Source organism: Nerophis lumbriciformis, linkage group LG09 (genome assembly GCF_033978685.3).
Source record: "Nerophis lumbriciformis linkage group LG09, RoL_Nlum_v2.1, whole genome shotgun sequence".
Taxonomy (NCBI): domain Eukaryota; kingdom Metazoa; phylum Chordata; class Actinopteri; order Syngnathiformes; family Syngnathidae; genus Nerophis; species Nerophis lumbriciformis.
In genome coordinates, this window is record NC_084556.2 from 7,887,150 (window position 1) to 7,907,173 (window position 20,024).

The window sequence follows — 20,024 nt, forward strand, 5'->3', positions numbered from 1 at the left end:
CAGGATGTGCCCTCCTCCTTTCCTCCCTCCTCCTCCTCCTCCTCCTCCTCCTCCTCCTCTTCCCGGAGCTCAGATCCCGGTGCGTCCTCCTGAGGTCATCTCCCCCCACCTCCCCCCCACAAATATCAGACAAGTTTTGCGCTCCTCCTTGCGCTCCAAGGATGCTGGAAAGCGGGCCGTCAGCGTGACCTCGCTTGCAGAGATGAAAAGAGGCGAGCGGTAGGTTGCATTGTGCGTCATCAAAAAAAAAGGGAAACAAGTTGAAAGTGCAGGTTGCGTAAGAAGCCCTTTAAAAGTTAGCCGTAAGCACAGATAGTTACAAAAACATTTCCTTTCCTGTCCTATTGTAGCTTGCACGTCTCTTCTCCAGAGATGAATGGCTCTCAGGGTTGCATGCTCTCTCGCTCTTTTTCTCGCTCTCTCTCTCTCTCTCTTTGTGACACTCCTCCTCCTCTTCCTTGGCCCCTCGCTCTCTACCCCCCACCCTCTCCCGTCGCTGAATTCAAGCCGGCTCATGATCAAGACGGAATAGGATCTCGTAGGGTCCTTTTGAAAAGAGCCAACGACACGTTTAAGCACCCCCTGAGAGCTCCAATGTTGCTGTGAGTCAGCCACGCCAGCAGAGGGCGCCGATCTGACTTCTCTATCAAGGAAGTCTTGACGATAAATCGAAACTTTCCAAGTTCTTGCAAAGGTGGAGATAGTTTGGTACAGATTGGTTGTTTTTGGCAAATAAAGGTAATTCTACTGCATACTTGCCAACCTTGAGACCTCCAATTTCGGGAGGTGGGGGGTGGGGGGTGGGTGCGGGGGGCGCGGTTGGGGTGGGGAGGGGAGGAGTATATTTACAGCTAGAATTCACCAAGTCAAGTATTTCATATATATATATATATATATATATATATATAAGAAATAATTGACTTTCAGTGAATTCTAGCTATATATATATATATATATATATATATATATATATATATATATATATATATATATATATATATATATATATATATAAAAGAAATACTTGAATTTCAGTCTTCATTTATTTACACATATACACACACATAACACTCATGTACTCATTGTTGAGTTAAGGGTTGAATTGTCCATCCTTGTTCTATTCTCTGTCACTATCTTTCTAACCATGCTGAACACCCTCTCTGATGATGCATTGCTGTGTGGCACGCACAAAAGTGGTTTCATCAAAAGCACTAGATGGCAGTATTGTCCTGTTTAAGAGTGTCACAACATTGCTGTAGACGTTCTTTATATTGTGGGAAAGCGGACTCAGGTCCGCATGGAGCCTGAATTTCGGGAGATTTTCGGGAGAAAATTTGTCCCGGGAGGTTTTCGGGAGAGGCGCTGAATTTCGGGAGTCTCCCGGAAAATCCGGGAGGGTTGGCAAGTATGTTCTACTGTTTGACAAAGAGGGTGTGTTTTTGATTGATTGATTGATTGAGACTTTTATTAGTAGGTTGCACAGTGAAGTAAATATTCCGTACAATTGACCACTAAATGGTAACACCCGAATACGTTTTTCAACTTGTTTAAGTCGGGGTCCATGATACAGATATATACTATCATATATACTATCATCATAATACAGTCATCACACAAGATAATCATCAGGGTGTATACATTGAATTATTTACATTATTTACAATTCGGGTGGGGGTGGGGGGGGGGGGGGGGGGCAGTGACGTGCGGTGAGGTTCATGACTGGTGAGGCACTGACTTCATCACAGTCAGATTTACAAACATATGAACCCTAAAGAGTATCTTATTCACCATTTGATTGGCAGCAGTTAACGGGTTATGTTTAAAAGCTCATACCAGCATTCTTCCCTGCTTGGCGCTCAGCATCAAGGGTTGGAATTGGGGGTTAAATCACCAAAAATGATTCCCTGCTGCCCACTGCTCCCCTCACCTTCCAGGGGGGGAGCAAAGGGATGGGTCAAATGCAGAGGACAAATTTCACCACACCTAGTGTGTGTGTGTGACAATCATTGGTACTTTAACTTATCTTTAACTTTACACATACAAACTGTAGCACACAAAAAAGCACATTTAATTAAAAAAAACATTATTATGGTCTTACCTTTACTTATAAGTGCGGGAACAGTGGTGTTCGTGTTGGAGGAGTTGTGAATGAATGAAATATGAAATCCGTGCTGCAGTCTGCAGGTGTACCTAATGTTGTGTCCCTGCAGTCGTTCACGGCTCCTCCGGCGCGAGCATCGTTGTTTTTGCACTTTTTGGCTTCTTGTTAAGTGACTTTTTTGGGGTGGATTCGGTCTTGCACGTGGAGGGTTTGGGTGTGGGCTTTGGTTGGTGTGGCGCTCCCATCGGGGGGTGCATTCTGCGAGGGGGTGCATTAACCGGCACCAGGAGGCGGGATTACTGCGAGCCTCACACAGTGCGTCTTTGCAGCAGTTTTATGATTGCTCAGCACAAGAAATACGTTACACACATACAGTTGTTGACAAAATACACTGTACATTATATACCTCAGCTAACTAAACAATGGAAATGTATAATATAGTTCATATAGCAATACGGTCTCACTGCACAGCAGGCCAGCAGTTAGCCGAGTCCGCAATCCATGTTGAGGCACTGAGTGACGTGCCTCAACTGGCTGCTGATCACCGCACCGTCTCTTCTCAGTATTTGAACGGCAAATGTGAAAATTCAGCGATTTTGAATAAAAATAATCTAAAACTGGTGAAGTTAAATGGAAAATAACGTTATAGTATAATCACTGGATACATATAACAATTTAATTTTTTTTTTTTCTTTTTACATTTTTTTTCTTTCCATGATGGCAGGTGAGGCCCCGCCTCCAGTGACTGCACGTCACTGGGGGGGTTAGGTTTGGTTGTTATCATCAGTCATCAACAATTGAGAACAGAGAAATGGATATTGAAACAGTGTAGGTCTGACTTGGTAGGATATGTACAGCAAGTAGTGGACATAGAGAGAGAGAGAGAGAGATCAGAAGGTATAAGAAAAATATCTGCATTTGATTGTTTACATTTGATTATTAACAACATTCCGGGGAGGGTGTTAGTTTAGGGTTGAAGTTGCCTGGAGGTGTACTTTTATTTCGGTTTTGAAGGAGGATAGAGATGCCCTTTCTTTTATGCCTGTTGGGAGCGCATTCCACACTGATGTGGCATAGAAAGAGAATGAGTTAAGACCTTTGTTGGATCGGAATCTGGGTTTAACGTGGTTAGTGGAGCTCCCCCTGGTGTTGTGGTTATGGCGGTCACTTACGTGAAGGAAGTAGTTTGACATGTACTTCGGTATCAGGGAGGTGTAGCGGATTTTATAGACTAGGATCAGTGCAAGTTGTTTTACTCTGTCCTCCACCCTGAGCCAGCCCACTTTGGAGAAGTGAGTAGGAGTGAGTAGTAGTGAGTGTGAAGCGCAACATGGAGGCATTTGGGCTTCGAAACTATCGATCATGGTTACGCTTTGAACACGGAAGCGTCACGCTGCAAGCAGTGCTTTAAAACATGCCTCGCCAAAGGTAGAAAGACAGTATTAGCACCTGCGCTTCGTACTGGAGTAAACGTTTAGATAACAATAACCCAGCCCTCCACAATAAGTTTAACAGTATTGTACTCAACTAGCTACATACAGACACATTAACGCGCACACAGCTGGTTGGCTTGATGCCAAATATTAACAGAGTCCAAACCGCCCAGGTAGCGCAAACTAATGCAAGTGAAATGACTGAGTTTTTTAACAAATTTACAATTGTTACAATTTGTGTTTTATCTTTATGAATGTGTGTTTTACCTGCTGCATGTCCTATCCGTGTACTTTTAGCTATAGTATTCATTTTAGTATTTATTTGTATTAAAGCACAGACCAAGAGAGGCAACAATAATCATGAAGCTTTTAAAAACATTTTAATAAAGCTTTCTATTCTATTCTAACCTAATTGTAGATTATGGCAGACTATATGTGTGATGTCTGTGTTGATCATGTTTTTGTTTGGCCATGTGCTGTTTGTTTTTTGGACACTTTCTTAGTTCCTGGTTGTTCACTCCCTTGTTTTGTTTCCATAGCAACCCATTAGTTTTCACCTGTCATGTCACGCACCTGTTTCACGTTTTGAGTCACGCACCTGTTGTTAATCATGTCTGTGTTATTTAAGCTTTTCATTTTCTGTTGGTCAGCCTGGCGACATCATACCCCTGACACTCTGCTTCACACTCTTTATCGTCACTCTGCATAATGCCATGTTCACAGTCCCATGCCAAGTAAGTTTTTGTTTCATTGTTCATAGTTTCTGCCTTTGTGCAAGTTTTTTGTTTATAGCCAAGTTTTGTACCTCCACTGTGAGCGCCTTTTGTTTATTCTTTTTTTGTCATTATATTAAATCATGTACTCCCCTTCACGCCACGTATGGTCCAAATCATTTGCACCACGAGAGAACAAATCACGCCATAGTTCAAGTCATGACAATATGTAATATACAGAATTGCACATTTTTCTTCGAATGCAACAAGAAAAGTTGGCCCTGCGATGAGGTGGCGACTTGTCCAGGGTGTACCCCGCCTTCCGCCCGATTGTAGCTGAGATAGGCTCCAGCGCCCCCCGCGACCCCAAAAGGGAATAAGCGGTAGAAAATGGATGGATGGGCAACAAGAAAAGTAACCCAATGTGTTTAATGCTTTGAATTTTTTGTTTTAATCTTCTAAAATTGTTATTTGAGTGCAAAAAAACCATATGTTTAATGTATTGAAAAAAAAAAATTTTTTAATTCAAATTAAGCCAAAAAATACTTTTTTTTGTGGTTCCTTTATTTTGAAAAGTATCAAAGTATCTAAATATATTTTGGTATCCGGACATCTAGCGGTATGATGGAACAGATTTTTGTAAAATGAAAATGTTAATATATTAGAAATGTATTATGTTTAAAATATTTGTATATTCATATTGTTTGTATATTCAAACACCATACACAACAAGCCAATTACCTGTATTTATATATATACTGTATATATATATATATATATATATATATATATATATATATATATATATATATATATATATATATATATATATATATATACACATACATATATATATATATATATATATATATATATATATATATATATATATATATATATATATATATATATATATATATATATATTCCGAGCGCGATGATATCACGTTATCGATGGGGAAATTCATTTTTAGACAATGTTATTTGCCTGAGCAGCTAGGAGACACCGAGAGTAACAAGCGGTAGAAAATGGATTAGAAAGGACAGATTTAAACAAATAATAATCTTGGGCTCGGGATCTTTCTGTGTGGAGTTTGCATGTTCTCCCCGTGACTGCGTGGGTTCCCTCCGGGTACTCCGGCTTCCTCCCACCCCCAAAGACATGCACCCGGGTATAGGTTGATTTGTAACACTAAAGTGGCCCTAGTGTGTGGATGTGAGTGTGAATGTTGTCTGTCTATCTGTGTTGGCCCTGCGATGAGGTGGCAACTTGTCCAGGGTGTACCCCGCCTTCCGCTGAGATAGGCTCCATCACCAGAGTTTGGGGACCCCTGCTGTACTATAAGATGCATGTATGACGCAAAATCATGATGGCAAGCTGAAGTAGCAAAAATGATACTCCCTGCAAAGCAAAACAGTTATGAGGTTTTACTTTCCTGTTAAAACGTAGACAACCACTGATCTAGAATCTAATTTAGTAGTAGGTTGTCCCAATAATTTAGTATGATTGGTATTGATAACTCACATATTTCAATCCACTTGTATTTAGTGACAAAATACAATATTGTGTGGCTAAATATTAAGTTTTAAGGTTTTTTGGGGGGAGTCTGTTCTGTTCTTTTGTTTTTCGTTGTGTTTCACTTTTGTAGCTGTATGTAGAAATAGCACCTCTGAAGTAACAACTGGTTGCATCCTCTGAAGTAACAACTGGTTGTATCCTATGAAGTAACAACTGGTTGCATTAGGTCGGTGCTCTTCTTTTTAAAGTCTTTAATGTCCTTTGTTTTTATATGTTTCATACAAAAATGCCGTTGCGGATTGCCTTCACGGTACTGTGCTCTCTCGTACTTGTTGTGGTTTTCTTTCTCTCTTGTATTGAGCAAGGAGAGCACACAGTCTACTAAGTCAAATGCATTGTGTATTGAAGGGGAACTGCACTTTTTTAAATTTATTTTGCCTTATCATTCACAAGCAATATGAAAGACAAGAAGACAAAAAGTTGTTTTTTCTAACATGTAAAAATCGTTTGGTTCTAGGTGGCTAGCAAAGCAGCTAATGGGAGCGATCAATTCTATCTCTAAATCACTTTAAAAATTACTTTAAAAAAATGTCGACAAAACTTCATTTACGTTCCGTTCCGCAACCTGTATAATAACCAAGCTGTAGCGACATTGTTATTGTAAGAGCAAACACTTTCTAGTGTAGTAACACATGGGCGTGCTTCGGTATTAGCCGTAAAAGCTGGCTACGGCAAGAGATAAGCTATGTTCTACGTTAGCACGAAACACATTTGAGTTTTTAATACATAACACAATGCGGTAAGACACCAATCTGTACTGACCGAAAAACTTGAACAATCATATTACAGTGTCTGCGGTCCGTGTTCCGTTCATTCTATTTCCAATTCTTAAAAACAGATCAAAAACAAATGTAGGGCCGTTTTTTCGATTTTATTATACAAGGCAGATTTTAAAACAAACAAAAAAAGGTTGATTTTCAATAAAATATTGCCATAAAATTGAATTTTGAGCTGTTTTCCTTTTATGGATTCTTATTTTTCCAGATAAACACAAAAATCGAATATATACGTTCATCCATAATGCAAAAATGCGTGGTTATCTGTGTGATGACAAATTGAACCGGAAGCAGTATTTTAGCTTTTTCCTTTGCATTTAGCATATTTTTAGCATAACTTTAATGTCCTTTGATGTTTCCCTCTTACACACATGTTTATGTGTGCTATGGCTATGAGTTTTTTTTTCCCTTGGCCTCAGTCTGGACCTCCTCTCCAGGGCCCCAGGCTTGGACTGAATTATTTATTTTTTTCTCCCCCCGTCCCCACCTGTTTCTCACCTTTTTTTGTAAGGTGCACAGGAAGTTGGCAGACCTGTCAGCGATCCTGTTCTGTTTCCCTTTAATGTTTGTCTACTCTTGAATGGGATTGTGCTGAAAATGTTAACTTCCCCTCGGGGATTATTAAAGTATTTCTGATTCTGATTCTGATTCTGATCTTTGTTCAGCAGGAGTCCTGTTGTCGTTTTAAAAAAGTGTCATTAAATAGTTGTTCAACTTTTGCTTCAGAAATAAAAATAGGAAAAATGGCCCAAAATATGTTTATTGATTTGCATTTAAGAAATTCTAAATAGAATGAACGGAAGGTACACGGACCGTCTGTAAAGTATTAGGCGACATTTCATGTATGTGCTGTAGTTGTAATAACAAAGTGTGACTCACTCGATGGACAGTTGTCTGTTTGGTCCAGCTGGCTGGGGACATTTTTTTCCGGTTTATTTGGGTAAGCACTCCATGTCGAAATAGCTTGGGTCCAAATTTCACATTTCCAGCCTCGAGTCACGCCGACCTCACTCTCTCGGCTTCCGTCTGATCCAACGTTTCACCCTTCCTTTGTGCTGGCTTCTACAAGCAGCAGTTCATCCTCCGTTTATTGTGCTTCAAAAAGAAAAAAGGTTGCAAATCCTAATTTGTCCAAAAATAGTCGCCTTTGTTGTCTGCTACCAAGTCTGCCATGATTAGAACACGTTCGCGTTTGTATCCGGACGTAGGAACACACAATTTGTTGCCAAAAGTCGGACTGGCGTTGCTATGGAAACAGAAATCAGTCGCTGCAATGATTAAAATGACCAAAATACGGTAAATATTGAACATATTACATATTGTTATGAACGTGTCTGTTACTACATCATATATAGACTGGATGGAGGGTTTTGAAGTAGTTTTTAGAGGGCTTTGAAGGCTACAACGGTGACTCCCATTAGCCACATCTTCTAAGCGCTTTTTTTTTAATCATCTTTAAAATACTTAAAAAAAAAAAAAAAAAAAGAAGAAGACGTGTGTTCTTGTCTCTCATAATGATTGCGAACGATAAGCGAAATGTGCAAAAAAAAAATTGCAGTTCTCCTTCAAATATACTTGGCCAATAAAGCTGATTCTGACTCAGATTTTCATTCTGAAAGTTTATTTCATAGAAATGAAGTATGATTTTGTACAAAATGCACACATTCTTATTAGTTGAACACCAGCGTCATCACCAGTAGACATTTGTGGACAATTTTTTTCCGAAATATGTGACTCTGAGAAAAGAAACAAACCACGAAAACAAAATGCGCAGATAATGCTGAGTCTCAGGAAGTTACGTTAAAAGTTAAAGTACCAATGATTGTCACACACACACTAGGTGTGGTGAAATTTGAACTCATCCCCTTGTTCACCCCTTGGGAGGTGAGGGGAGCAGTGAGCAGCAGCGGTGGCCGCGCCCTGGAATAGTTTTTGGTGATTTAACCCCCAATTCCAACCCTTGATGTTGAGTGCCAAGCAGGGAGGTAATGGCTCCCATTTTTATAGTCTTAGGTATGACCAGGCTGTTAATTTAAATTTAAATTGAAGTTAATTTAAATTTAAATTGAAGTTAATTTAAATATAAATGTAAGTTAATTTAAATGTAAATTTAAGTTAATTTAAATATATGTAGCATTTTGTGGAAAATTACTAGTATGCATTTTAGTACCTCCCATGTTGCCCATAAATGTACAATTGCAAATCAAAATGATATATTTTGTTTTATAAACTAATGTCAACACTTTCTAGTGTCCGCCCAGTAGCTCATTGTCCGGTCCACCCCTCCACCCCCCTGCACACACACACACACACCCCAACCCTCTAATTGCCACTGATATGTGGGCACGCAGATGAGTCGAGACACTGATCCATTAAGTGACCAGGCCCGGCTTGATTGGCTCCGGATGAAGCCCTTGAAATAGCAGGATTGGCTGTCGGCCAAGCGGCCATTTCCTGTGTCTGAGAGGAGCTCCGTGCAGCCGCTGGGGCTCAAATGCATTTCCTGGATTGTGAATAAAAGTTTTATTAATGAGCGGGGAGTGCATCGGCGGGCCGTGCCCACTTTCGCTCATTGCTCAGACCCGCCCTGTTGATGGGGAGGCATGACGGGTGTGAAAATAAACGACAAAGAGAATCAGAATCAGAAATCCTTTATTAATCCCCGGGGGGGGATTCACCAGACAAGATGTGAGGATGTGAGTATTAGCCCGGGGATATTTATTGGGGAACAAAGAATCGTCCAAGCCGTGAGAAAATATCTGGAGTTTGTTTATTTTGTATGAACAGAACCCTTTCACACAGCAACAGAGCATCCCATAAGGAGGTAATTAGATGGTGTCAATGCCAGCATTTGGTGTGTTGTGACGTATAAAAAAAACCACAATTTAACAAAAAAGTACAGAAAAAATGAGTAGCAGGTGCCGAACTTCACACACGGAATCCATGCACCCCTGCATAGGAATCCAAGGAATGCGGAAATGAGCATTGATGGACTCTTTACCCGTGAGGACAATCGTAATAACACTATTCTATTGTGTCATTCAATATTACAAACCATCAAATGAATGATATATTAGGTTACCGTATTTTCCGGACCATAGGGTGCACCGGATAATAAGGCGCACTGCCGATGAGCGGGTCTATTCAGGTCTTTATTCATACAAAAGGCGCGCCACATTATAAGGCGCGTTAAAGGGGTCATATTATGATTTTTTTCTGAATGTAAAACACTTCCTTGTGGTCTACATCAGTGGTCCCCAACCTTTTTGTAGCTGCGGACCGGTCAACGCTTGAAAATTTGTCCCACGGACCGGGGGGTGGGTATTTTTATTTTATTTATTTTTTTGTTGTCATGAAGAAATACAATCATGTGTGCTTACGGACTGTATCCCTGCAGACTGTATTGATCTATATTGATATATAATGTATATATTGTGTTTTTTCATGTTAAGATGTGACTTTAAGGTTTTACTACTTACGTATAAAATACTACACGGTCTAGCTCCGTCCTATCTTGTCGATTGCATTGTACCATATGTCCCGGCAAGAAATCTGCGTTCAAAGAACTCCGGCTTATTAGTGATTCCCAGAGCCCAAAAAAAGTCTGCGGGCTATAGAGCGTTTTCTATTCGGGCTCCAGTACTATGGAATGCCCTCCCGGTAACAATTAGAGATGCTACCTCAGTAGAAGCATTTAAGTCCCATCTTAAAACTCATTTGTATACTCTAGCCTTTAAATAGCCCCCCTGTTAGACCAGTTGATCTGCCGTTTCTTTTCTTTTCTCCTCTGCTCCCCTTTTCCTTGAGGGGGGGGCGCACAGGTCCGGTGGCCATGGATGAAGTGCCGGCTGTCCAGAGTCGGGACCCGGGGTGGACCGCTCGCCTGTGCATCGGCTGGGAACATCTCTGCGCTGCTGACCCGTCTCCGCTCGGGATGGTGTCCTGCTGGCCCCACTATGGACTGGACTCTTACTATTATGTTGGATCCACTATGGACTGGACTCTCACAATATTATGTCAGACCCACTCGACATCCATTGCTTTCGGTCTCCCCTAGAGGGGGGGGGTTACCCACATATGCGGTCCTCTCCAAGGTTTCTCATAGTCATTCACATCGACGTCCCACTGGGGTGAGTTTTTCCTTGCCCGTATGTGGGCTTTGTACCGAGGATGTCGTTGTGGCTTGTGCAGCCCTTTGAGACACTTGTGATTTAGGGCTATATAAATAAAGATTGATTGATTGATTGATTGATGTTGATTTAATAAAAAATAAAAAAATTATATATATATTTTTTTTATTTTTTTTTTTATTGTGAGGCCCGGTACCAATCGGTCCACGGACCGGTACCGGGCCGTGGCCCGGTGGTTGGGGACCACTGGTCTACATAACATGTAATGGTGGTTCTTTTGTCAAAATGTTGCATAGATTATGTTTTATAGACCATCTTCAAGTCACTTTCTGACAGTCGCTTCAGGATGGGTCATTTTGTGAGCGGTGGTCGGCAAGGACTATACAAATTTTCAGGACTTTTGCAGATCTCAAATACACATCAGCAGGTACCAGAAGGTAAGAAAAGTTGGTCTTGTGTAATTTTGTGAAACAAAACGCCAGCTAATATGTCTGCTAAAAGGTGCCGTTATTATTGTTCGCCCGGAAACGGCGCCCTGGAAGGATAGTGAAGCAATATTGTTGTCCGGGTGGAAATCGGGAGAAATTCATGCAAATATTTTCGGGAGGGGGACTGAAATTCGGGACTTTCCCAGGAAAATCGGGAGGGTTGGCAAGTACCGTATTTTCCGGACCAAAAGGGTGCACCGCATTTTAAGGCGCACTGCCGATGTCTAGTCAGGTCTATTTTCATACAAAAGGCGCACCGGATTATAGGGTGCATTAAAGAGGTCATATTATTATTTATTTTTTCGAAATTGAAAACACTTCCTTGTGGTCTACATAACATGTAATGGTGATTCTTTGGTCAAAATGTTGCATAGATTGTTTTACAGATCATCTTCAAGCCGCTTTCTGGCTCACCTTCGGCAGCGTCTTTTCTCTGTCATCTGTTGCAGCGGTGTAGCGTGCAAGGACGGGAGTGGAAGAAGTGTCAAAAAATGGAGCTAACTGTTTCAATGACATTCATACTTTACTTAAATCAATAACAGAGCAGCATCTCCTCATCCGTGGCTCACTAGTGCAATATTAACGCCGGAAATGTATCCCATAAAAAAACGTCCGACCGGAACTCTCTAATAACTAAAGTTCCTTGGGTGAATAATGTAAACTCACTTCACCGGTATGTTTTAGTGCTTTCATTGCGAGTTTACTGACAGATATAAGTAAGAACTTTACACTACTTTATATTAGAAATGGCAACAGTGGAGGATGAATGTCCCATAACAAGAAGATAGAGAAAAAGAAGAAGCTTATCGACCACCGTGTCGGCACGAACTACAAAGGCGGACACACACAAATTTTCAGGACTTATGCAGATCTCAAATACAGATCAGCAGGTACCAGAAGGTAAGAAAAGTTTATTTTACATAATATTGCCAGACAAAACACCAGAAAATATGTCTTACCTTATACACAAACCATAATAATACTCATATGTTGAAGCACAGTACAATCCATCAAGCGGTGCGGCTTCACAGCTTACCAAAGTCGTACTAAAACATTGTGATAGATTTTTGAGCACCGTGTGTAATGTTCTATATTTTCAATGGAACATATAACATTTTGTGTTGTTTACTTGAGTCATATTGCAGTCTACACGTATCTCTTATGTGTGACTGCAATCATATTGCAGTCTACACATATCTCTTGTGTGACTGCCATCATATTGCAGTCTACAAGTATCTCTTATGTGTGACTGCCATCTACTGGTCACACTTATCATTTCACCATGTACCGAATAAAATAGCTTTGAGGTCGGTAAGCACAACCAAAAGTGGTCCGTACATTAGGCGCACCGGATTATAAGGTGCACTGTCGAGTTTTGAGAAATAGAAAGGATTTTAAGTGCGCCTTATAGTCCGAAAACTACAGGTTGTCTCTAATACTATCTCTTTTCCATTTTCGGCATGAATGGTTTTAGCTTCGTTTTTACCCCAGATGCCTTTCCTGAAGCAACCCTGGCCAGGAATCGAACCCATGGTTTCTGCCTTGAAAGGCAGAAGTGTGACCAGCTTTGATACTACCTGAAGATGAAAAATTCCAACTGCAAAAATAAATTGCAATTTATTCTGGTTGAGTACCTAACAGAGGTAGATCGCCACCTGTGTGCAAGAGGAATCCGCAATGTGGGGGACAGCCTTTGTTTGAAGTCTAACACCGAATACACTTCTCCAGGCCACGATGTGCTGAAAACTGGCCAACAATTGGAGAAGAGTGGACTCAAATCACAATTTTGTCGACCTTGTTCGTGACTTGACATTCTCTATACACTTAAACTATCACCCCTCAAAGGGCCATCAGTATTTGCTCTGATGTTTTGACTAAACAACAACATTAATCGTACACACATAACTGAAAACAGGCGAGGAAGTGACTACACAACAAGCTGTCTAAACTGTTCTAACAAAATTAGAACACAACACAAAGGTAAGTAGAGACACAATAACTACTGCTTTACTGAGGGCGGAATAATGAACAATAACAGTAAACATGTCATACAACAAAACTATATACTGTGCAACGAGTGCCTCAAAGAACGGCGGGAAATCGGATCTCCCCTGACGTGCCTATGTGGCTGCCATCTTGGTAAGGGCAATGGTCTCAACAGATGCAGTGTACAATGAAAATGAATCAGAATTTGCTCAATCAATTTTACTGTATTTACTTTGTTGACAATTTATGCTGTCATTGCAAAAAGCATTTTTATCAATATGAGTATGAAATTAAAGTTATGACAATGGTTTCATTGATTTCAAGAATACAAAACAATTCAGAATGCAATTAATTTGTGTCAAGGATAACAAACAGATCATACATTTGTGTCAATGGCATATATTTTATTCAATACAAATACTAAACAGTGCCTGTGACTTGAAAGGACTCAAAAATATCAAGCCGATGTCAAGATTTGACTCGACCTGTCTCGTCTCGACTTGGATGTCAAGGTGGATGGATGTCTCTGATGCGTCTATGATGCGTCTCTGATGCGCATGGTGGTAAGCTACCTTTGTAGCCACAGCAGCCCTGGGGTATTTGTGGCTGCCAATTTGCACCTACGGCCTCTTCGACCGCCACCATTCATTCACATTCATACACCAGTGTGAGCCGCACTGGGAGCAAGGTGGGTGAAGTGTCTTGCCCAAGGACACAAAGGCAGTGACTAGGATGGCGGATGCTGTATCAGGAACCCTCAAAATTCTGGCACGACTGCTGAACCATCTGAGCCTGAGGACGTTTAATTAAGGGTCTAATGAGTGGGCAAATACTTGATGAAAACATGATAACCAATCCATTATAGGCTTTTATTTTGAAATCTTATTCAATGTCAATGTCAATTGATGCAGATTAGATGTCCAAACAAGGTAGCTCATAAAGGTTCTGATAGTCCACTCAAATGAATGGATGGATTGATGGTTGTTTTTTACTCTGACTTATTCTGTTTCTTAACCCTGTATCTGTCCACAATCATTTTCACCTCCTTTATCAGGCCTGATCAGAGTTAATCATCGGTCGTTGGGATTATTTCCTTCCTCTTGTCCTTCCTCAGGGTCATCCTTGGTTTCTTTTCTGCATGAAGATCTGGACACTGCTTTGCATTCTTGGCGCGCTTGGTCCGAGTGAGGTTGCTCTTACCAGCAACTTGGCGGGGTTGCGAGGAGTCAATCATAGGCTTCACGTACAGATGGTCGGACATGCAACTTTTTGAGGAAAATTAATTTTAGAAGTGACATTCTTCAGAATTTCCATGCTGGTCTAAAGATGCCTACCTGTGCTGAGCTTCAGTCTTTAGCTTTTTGCAAAAACGATTTGGTTGTTTAACCACTTCATCCTTGGTTTTCTTCTTCGGTCCCGATTTGGCTCGGTTCTTGGTTCTGCATGGACCTGTTTTTTTGTTGGTCCTCTCTGAGGCAAGTTTGTGCAGGACGGACGGTGTCGTTTTTGAGGTGTTCTGCTGCAAAGCGCCTGACTTTTTGCTGTTCGGCGCTTTGCTCTCACAGGCCGCCATTATACCGTAACAAAACCTGACGCTACCGACCAAAAACGATAATGATGAACAAGGTGCAGATACAACAAACTAATGACCAGATTTACAGCTTACTGAGGGCTGGCGGCAAAATGAGGCCACAGGTGGCTCATGCTGATGAAGTGATGATCCAGTACCTGAAGAGGCGTCATCCGTTGGGACGCATCAAGTTGGAACATTCCCTTTAGCATGTCCACAAACATTTGCTTATCGGCTGAATACACAACCTGGTCCGAGGGGTGCTTGGTGAAACACCACTGAAACTGCTGTAGCTGAAAAGACACATATCAGAACTTTACGATGGTTTTTGTTGATGTTTTTGAATGAAAACATACTTGAAGGAGGTGGTCAAGAGAGCTTAACTTAAGCTTTCTGACTGTCTTGACAACTATTCCGGTCTCCTGCTGGTACTTTTCTGTCGTCTGAAGAGAGACAACATCGAGGTTAGCCTTAATTAATTATGGATATTTGACTTTAAAGATTGCCTCAAAAATGGTACATGAATGCTAAAGAAAAAATCAATCCGTGCAATAACACTGACAATCTCTTAACACCAAGCAAATACGCCCCCTAGAGGCTGTGACAAGCATAGGGATCTCTTATTCAAGTTAAATTCTACCAACGCGATAAAAGTTTTTATTTCATTGTGTTTAACGATTCTGCAAGAAACTAATAATTTTAGGGATGTGACAACCTAAATAATGGTGTATACCTTAATGCTCCAGAGATTGGTTTCATTTTCCCTGTGGAAAAAGTGCCCAGTTTTTTTGCCAGACGCCAAAAGGCTGTCTGGAAATGGACCTTGAGTCTCCGTGATGAATCGTATCTAAAGATACAAGACAACAACAGTCAAAAGGGAAACCTGTGACTTTAAATACAGTGAGTTACTCCTTGGTAATGACCTGCTGTATTCCTACGAAGTATGTTCAGAGTTTGACAAGTGTGTAAATAGTTACTGTACAATGAGGCTAGATTTGCACTGTAGGTCATAATGCTCAATTCCGATGTTGTGCCAGTATCTGATACTTTGGACTTGCGAATGACACCCTGATGCAGTAAACTCAACATTAAGTTAACATAAGCCCCAAAGCCCCTTAGAGCAAAACCACAGTTTTTCTCTAAGGCAGTGATTCTCAAACTGCGGTACGTGTACTACTAGTGGTATGCCAAATAATCACTTGATTAAAGTACAGTGTTTTATTTTCCTATATATTTCAACACAGTGTTACTTTTCACACTGTGTGTAATGTTAGTGGCCAAAAATATTAAATGTACTTGTTAAATAAAACCTCTGCCTTGTTTAATAAATACTTAGTCCTAATACCCTACCGTATTTCAATGTTGGTCGTTATGGTGGTACTTGGAGAGCCAAATTTTTTCTGCGGTGGTACTTGGTGAAGTAGGTCTGAGAACCACTGCTCTGAGAGTTACTGTTGTCCCTAATTTTTCAGATTTTTATAGTCACTGTGAATCAAATTTGTTCTGTACTTTATGTGTGTATACAGTATGTAATTTCTCGGTGCATTATCAATTATCTCTGGCTTGCAAACACGCTTATACTGTAGTTCAAGATCTGGTTATGGAATTGTTGCCCTTGATTTGTCAGTCAGTTGATTAGGTAGTTAGCAAGAGAACTTAAAAAGTTGTGCGCAGATTTTCATAAAGCTTTCAGAAAATGTCAGAACAAATGATTCCAATTTTAGCCTGTTCTGTGTCATTTCTACTTGGCTCCCTTACATTTACCGTTCTATGTGTATGTATACTAGCGGCCCCGCACAGTCAACAGTGGATGACTGACAGAAGTTGACTCTGTTTCTTTCATTCTGCAATAGATAGCTCAAAAAGTTTCAGATGTATTTTCATGTAACTTTCATGAACTGTCCAAAATGGGATAAGTTACAAGTCCAAATGGGTTAAGGAACAAGTAATGAAGGCTGATCTGAATCACTGTCTGGATTCAATACTTTTTTTTACTATTGGAGGTCCTGGATTCAAGACTTTGTTTTTATACTATTGGAGGTCCTGGATTCAATACTTTTTTCACTATTGAGATGTTGGGCCTGCACTCCCCCAGTACTTGTATTTAATTTATTTTGTATCCAATCTGTTCTGTAAAATTGGAGTACTTGAACCATGTAGTGTAAACCATAACCCAAGTTAACCACAGTGACCTATCCCAATTTGAATCCAGCTCGAACTGAACCTACCATTTCGTAGTCGTTCTTGCCAGGGAAAATAAGTGTACCAGTGTACAAGAAAGCAGTCACGCATCCGACAGACCACATATCTATGGCTTCGTTGTACGGGGCCCCCACCAAGATCTCTGGAGACCTGAGAAAGCATCGAGAAGTCAAGGCCACAGAAATCACCACGCAGTGCGACTCGACGTAATCACCGATACGGACGACTCTGAATGTAAGAGCCCTGTCTGGCGTCGGAGATTTCATGGGTCAAGCCAAAGTCAATGACTTTAACCCTGTAGGGCTGCTGCTGATGGTTGATAAACATGATGTTCTCCAACTTGAGGTCGGCGTGAATCATGCATGCAGCCTTCAAGTGTTCGAGAGCCCTGGCGAGCTTAGAAATAAGTTGGTTAATTGAGCACCTGTATGTCGAAATTATTTAGTTACTGTTGACTTGACTGGTGAACCCACCTGGTGAACGATGGGTCGAATCTCTTTCACTTGGAGAGGCTTGAAATTCCGCTCCTTCATGAAGTCGAAAAGACTTTTGTCCAGGTATTCAAATTCCAGACAAATATAGCCCATGTCGCTAAACGTGCTGTTCCACTGAACCAGGTGGGGTTTGGAGTTTTCCAACATTTTAATTTTCTGTAGCGCCTCGATCTGTGGATATTAGGGATTTCATTAGTTTGCATTAAACTCATCAGTGTCGTGTTCTACCTCAAACTTAGCCTGCACTGCGAAGTTGCCCTGATTCCTGATCATTTTCACGGCTACCGTCTTGTTGTTGTCCAGCTTGCGGCATTTGGCCACTTTGCCGAAGGTGCCCTCGCCCAGCACGGAGAGCACCTTGTAACAGCTGGACGGCGAGTGAAGCTTGGCTCCTGGATATAGACAGTCGCCAGCCGCACTGGGGGAGTCCATCTTAGTTGGTACGACTCTCCGCCTGCACACATTGATCACCTTCTTGTGGAAAACCTTTCAACGAAAAGGTACATAAACAACCTAGAGAGGTGAAGCATCTGGATGATCAAAGTCCAGGTGGACAAAAAAAAAAAAAATGTATTAAAGTGTCGATACCTCTGATGACTATACTTTGCTTTTTGACATCATAGTGCCATGCTTTATATTGTATTCATTGTGTGTTATGTAAATACACATACATTGCGTAACAGATGTCCGACATCACAGTGGCCTGATCTAAAAATGTTTATCTAAATACATTGCTCGAATAAATATTGTATCTAATGGAGTAGTACTATAGGTGTAATAAAAATGTATAGATAATAATAATAGGTCTTTACAATAGCTGTAAGTATGCATGTCTGTTTTTTTTATTTTAGTTTGAAGGGCCAATGGTAATCAATGACTGTTTAATTTGCGACTTCCAGAGGGACAGGCGGTAGCAGAATGAAATAAACAGTGAACTTTCTTGTCTGTCATCAACTGTTTTTGCCTCTGTGGGTGGAGACGGGAACACGCACACAGAATAGTGGGGCCTCATAATGTAAACGTAAGGTAGCGTACAGTAGTGGGAATGATTCAGATCACCCTCAAAATCGAATCACTTGTTCCTTATCCCATTTCGGACTGAAAGTTTCATGAAAATCTGCCCTTTACTGTTTGAGTTATGTTGCTAAATAACTAACTGACTGACAGACAAAAAAGTAATAATGCAAACATTTCTTCAACCCTTTTACAAATATTGTACGCAATTGAGTATTACGTGTGGTATGTGTGATAATTTTTGGTAACATAAATATCTTGTAAAAATCGCTATAAAGTATATATTTTGAAGGCCCCTGTGGTAAGATGTCGTGCTGTTTATGAGCATAAGCTAATGTGTGGGGAAGGGTAAATAAGCTTACCTTTACAATTAGCCAAATTTTCAACATGTATGTTATATTAAAAGTTTAAATTTTTAACCCAGACATTTTTAAGTTGTTTATTGTGTAACATTTTAAGTGCTAGAATTTTTAATTGTTTATTGTGTAACTTTTTAGATGCTGGAGTTTTAAATTGTGTATTGTGTAACTTTTTAAGTGCTGGAGTTCAGTTGCCCAGTAGCATCCATCCTGGGTAGCCAGTGGAGTTAGCATCCATGCCCAGGAGGAAACACTCTTGTTGGGGATCATCCTCCAAGCAGCCTGGGCCGAGTAGCACCAACCTGGGGAAATTACCAAGGCAATAGATGGTAAAGAATGTGCAGCCGCAGTATTCATGGCTCTAACAAAAGCATTTGATACGATTAATCATGATATTTTAATAAAAAATTAGAACGATATGTCATAATAGGATTTGTATTGAACTGGGTAAGAAGCTATTTAACCAACAGGAAGCAATATGTGAAGAAAGGTGAAAGAAAATATGTCAGCACAGCATGATATATCTTGTGGTGTACCCCAGGGATCAATACTGGGACCAAAATTGTTTTATCTTTATATAAACGGTATTTGTAAAGTTACAAAGGACTTAAAGTTAGTATTATTTGCAGATGACACAACTGCTTTTTGTTCAGGAGAGAACACACAGAAGGTAATACAAATAATAATAGAAGAAATTAATAAATTAAAAAGATGGTTTGACAAAAACAGACTATCTTTGAATCTCGGCAAAACTAAAATAATGCTATTTGGTAACAGTAGAAAAGAACGTCTTAAACAAATACAAATAGACGGAGTAGACATTGAAAGCGTAAAATAGACCAGATTTTGGGGGGTAATAATAGATGATAAAATTAACTGTAAAAAAAATATGCAATTTAAGCTAGGAAGAAATATTTAAATAATGATAAATGATAAATGGGTTGTACTTGTATAGCGCTTTTCTACCTTCAAGGTACTCAAAGCGCTTTGACAGTATTTCCACATTCACCCATTCACACACACATTGATGGCGGGAGCTGCCATGCAAGGCGCTAACCAGCAGCCATCAGGAGCAAGGGTGAAGTGTCTTGCCCAAGGACACAACGGACGTGACTCGGATGGTAGAAGGTGGGGATTGAACCCCAGTAACCAGCAACCCTCCGATTGCTGGCACAGCCAC

At 40.5% G+C, this 20,024-nt stretch overlaps 1 protein-coding gene across 1 annotated transcript; it reads right to left on the reverse strand.

Moving 5' to 3' along the window:
* Positions 1–13,524: 13,524 nt before the first annotated feature.
* Positions 13,525–18,001, reverse strand: LOC133607166 (homeodomain-interacting protein kinase 2-like). The gene is made up of 9 exons (XM_061961631.2): positions 17,700–18,001; positions 17,451–17,642; positions 17,192–17,373; positions 17,004–17,127; positions 15,509–15,622; positions 15,132–15,218; positions 14,872–15,068; positions 14,540–14,800; positions 13,525–14,470 (listed from the first exon to the last, which is right to left on the reverse strand). Exons 1-9 carry the CDS (start codon positions 17,901–17,903, stop codon positions 14,272–14,274), a joined length of 1,560 nt encoding a protein of 519 aa, XP_061817615.1. The 5' UTR covers positions 17,904–18,001; the 3' UTR covers positions 13,525–14,271.
* Between the last annotated feature and the right edge of the window lie 2,023 nt (positions 18,002–20,024).

Coding starts and splice junctions, on each gene's coding strand:
- LOC133607166 (XM_061961631.2), bottom strand. CDS start 17,903: ATGGACTCCCCCAGTGCGGCTGGCGACTGTCTATATCCAGGAGCCAAG. Junction 17,128..17,191: donor ATTCAGAGTCGTCCGTATCG/GTGATTACGTCG, acceptor ATGCTTTCTCAG/GTCTCCAGAGATCTTGGTGG. Junction 15,069..15,131: donor CTCTTGACCACCTCCTTCAA/GTATGTTTTCAT, acceptor GTGTCTTTTCAG/CTACAGCAGTTTCAGTGGTG.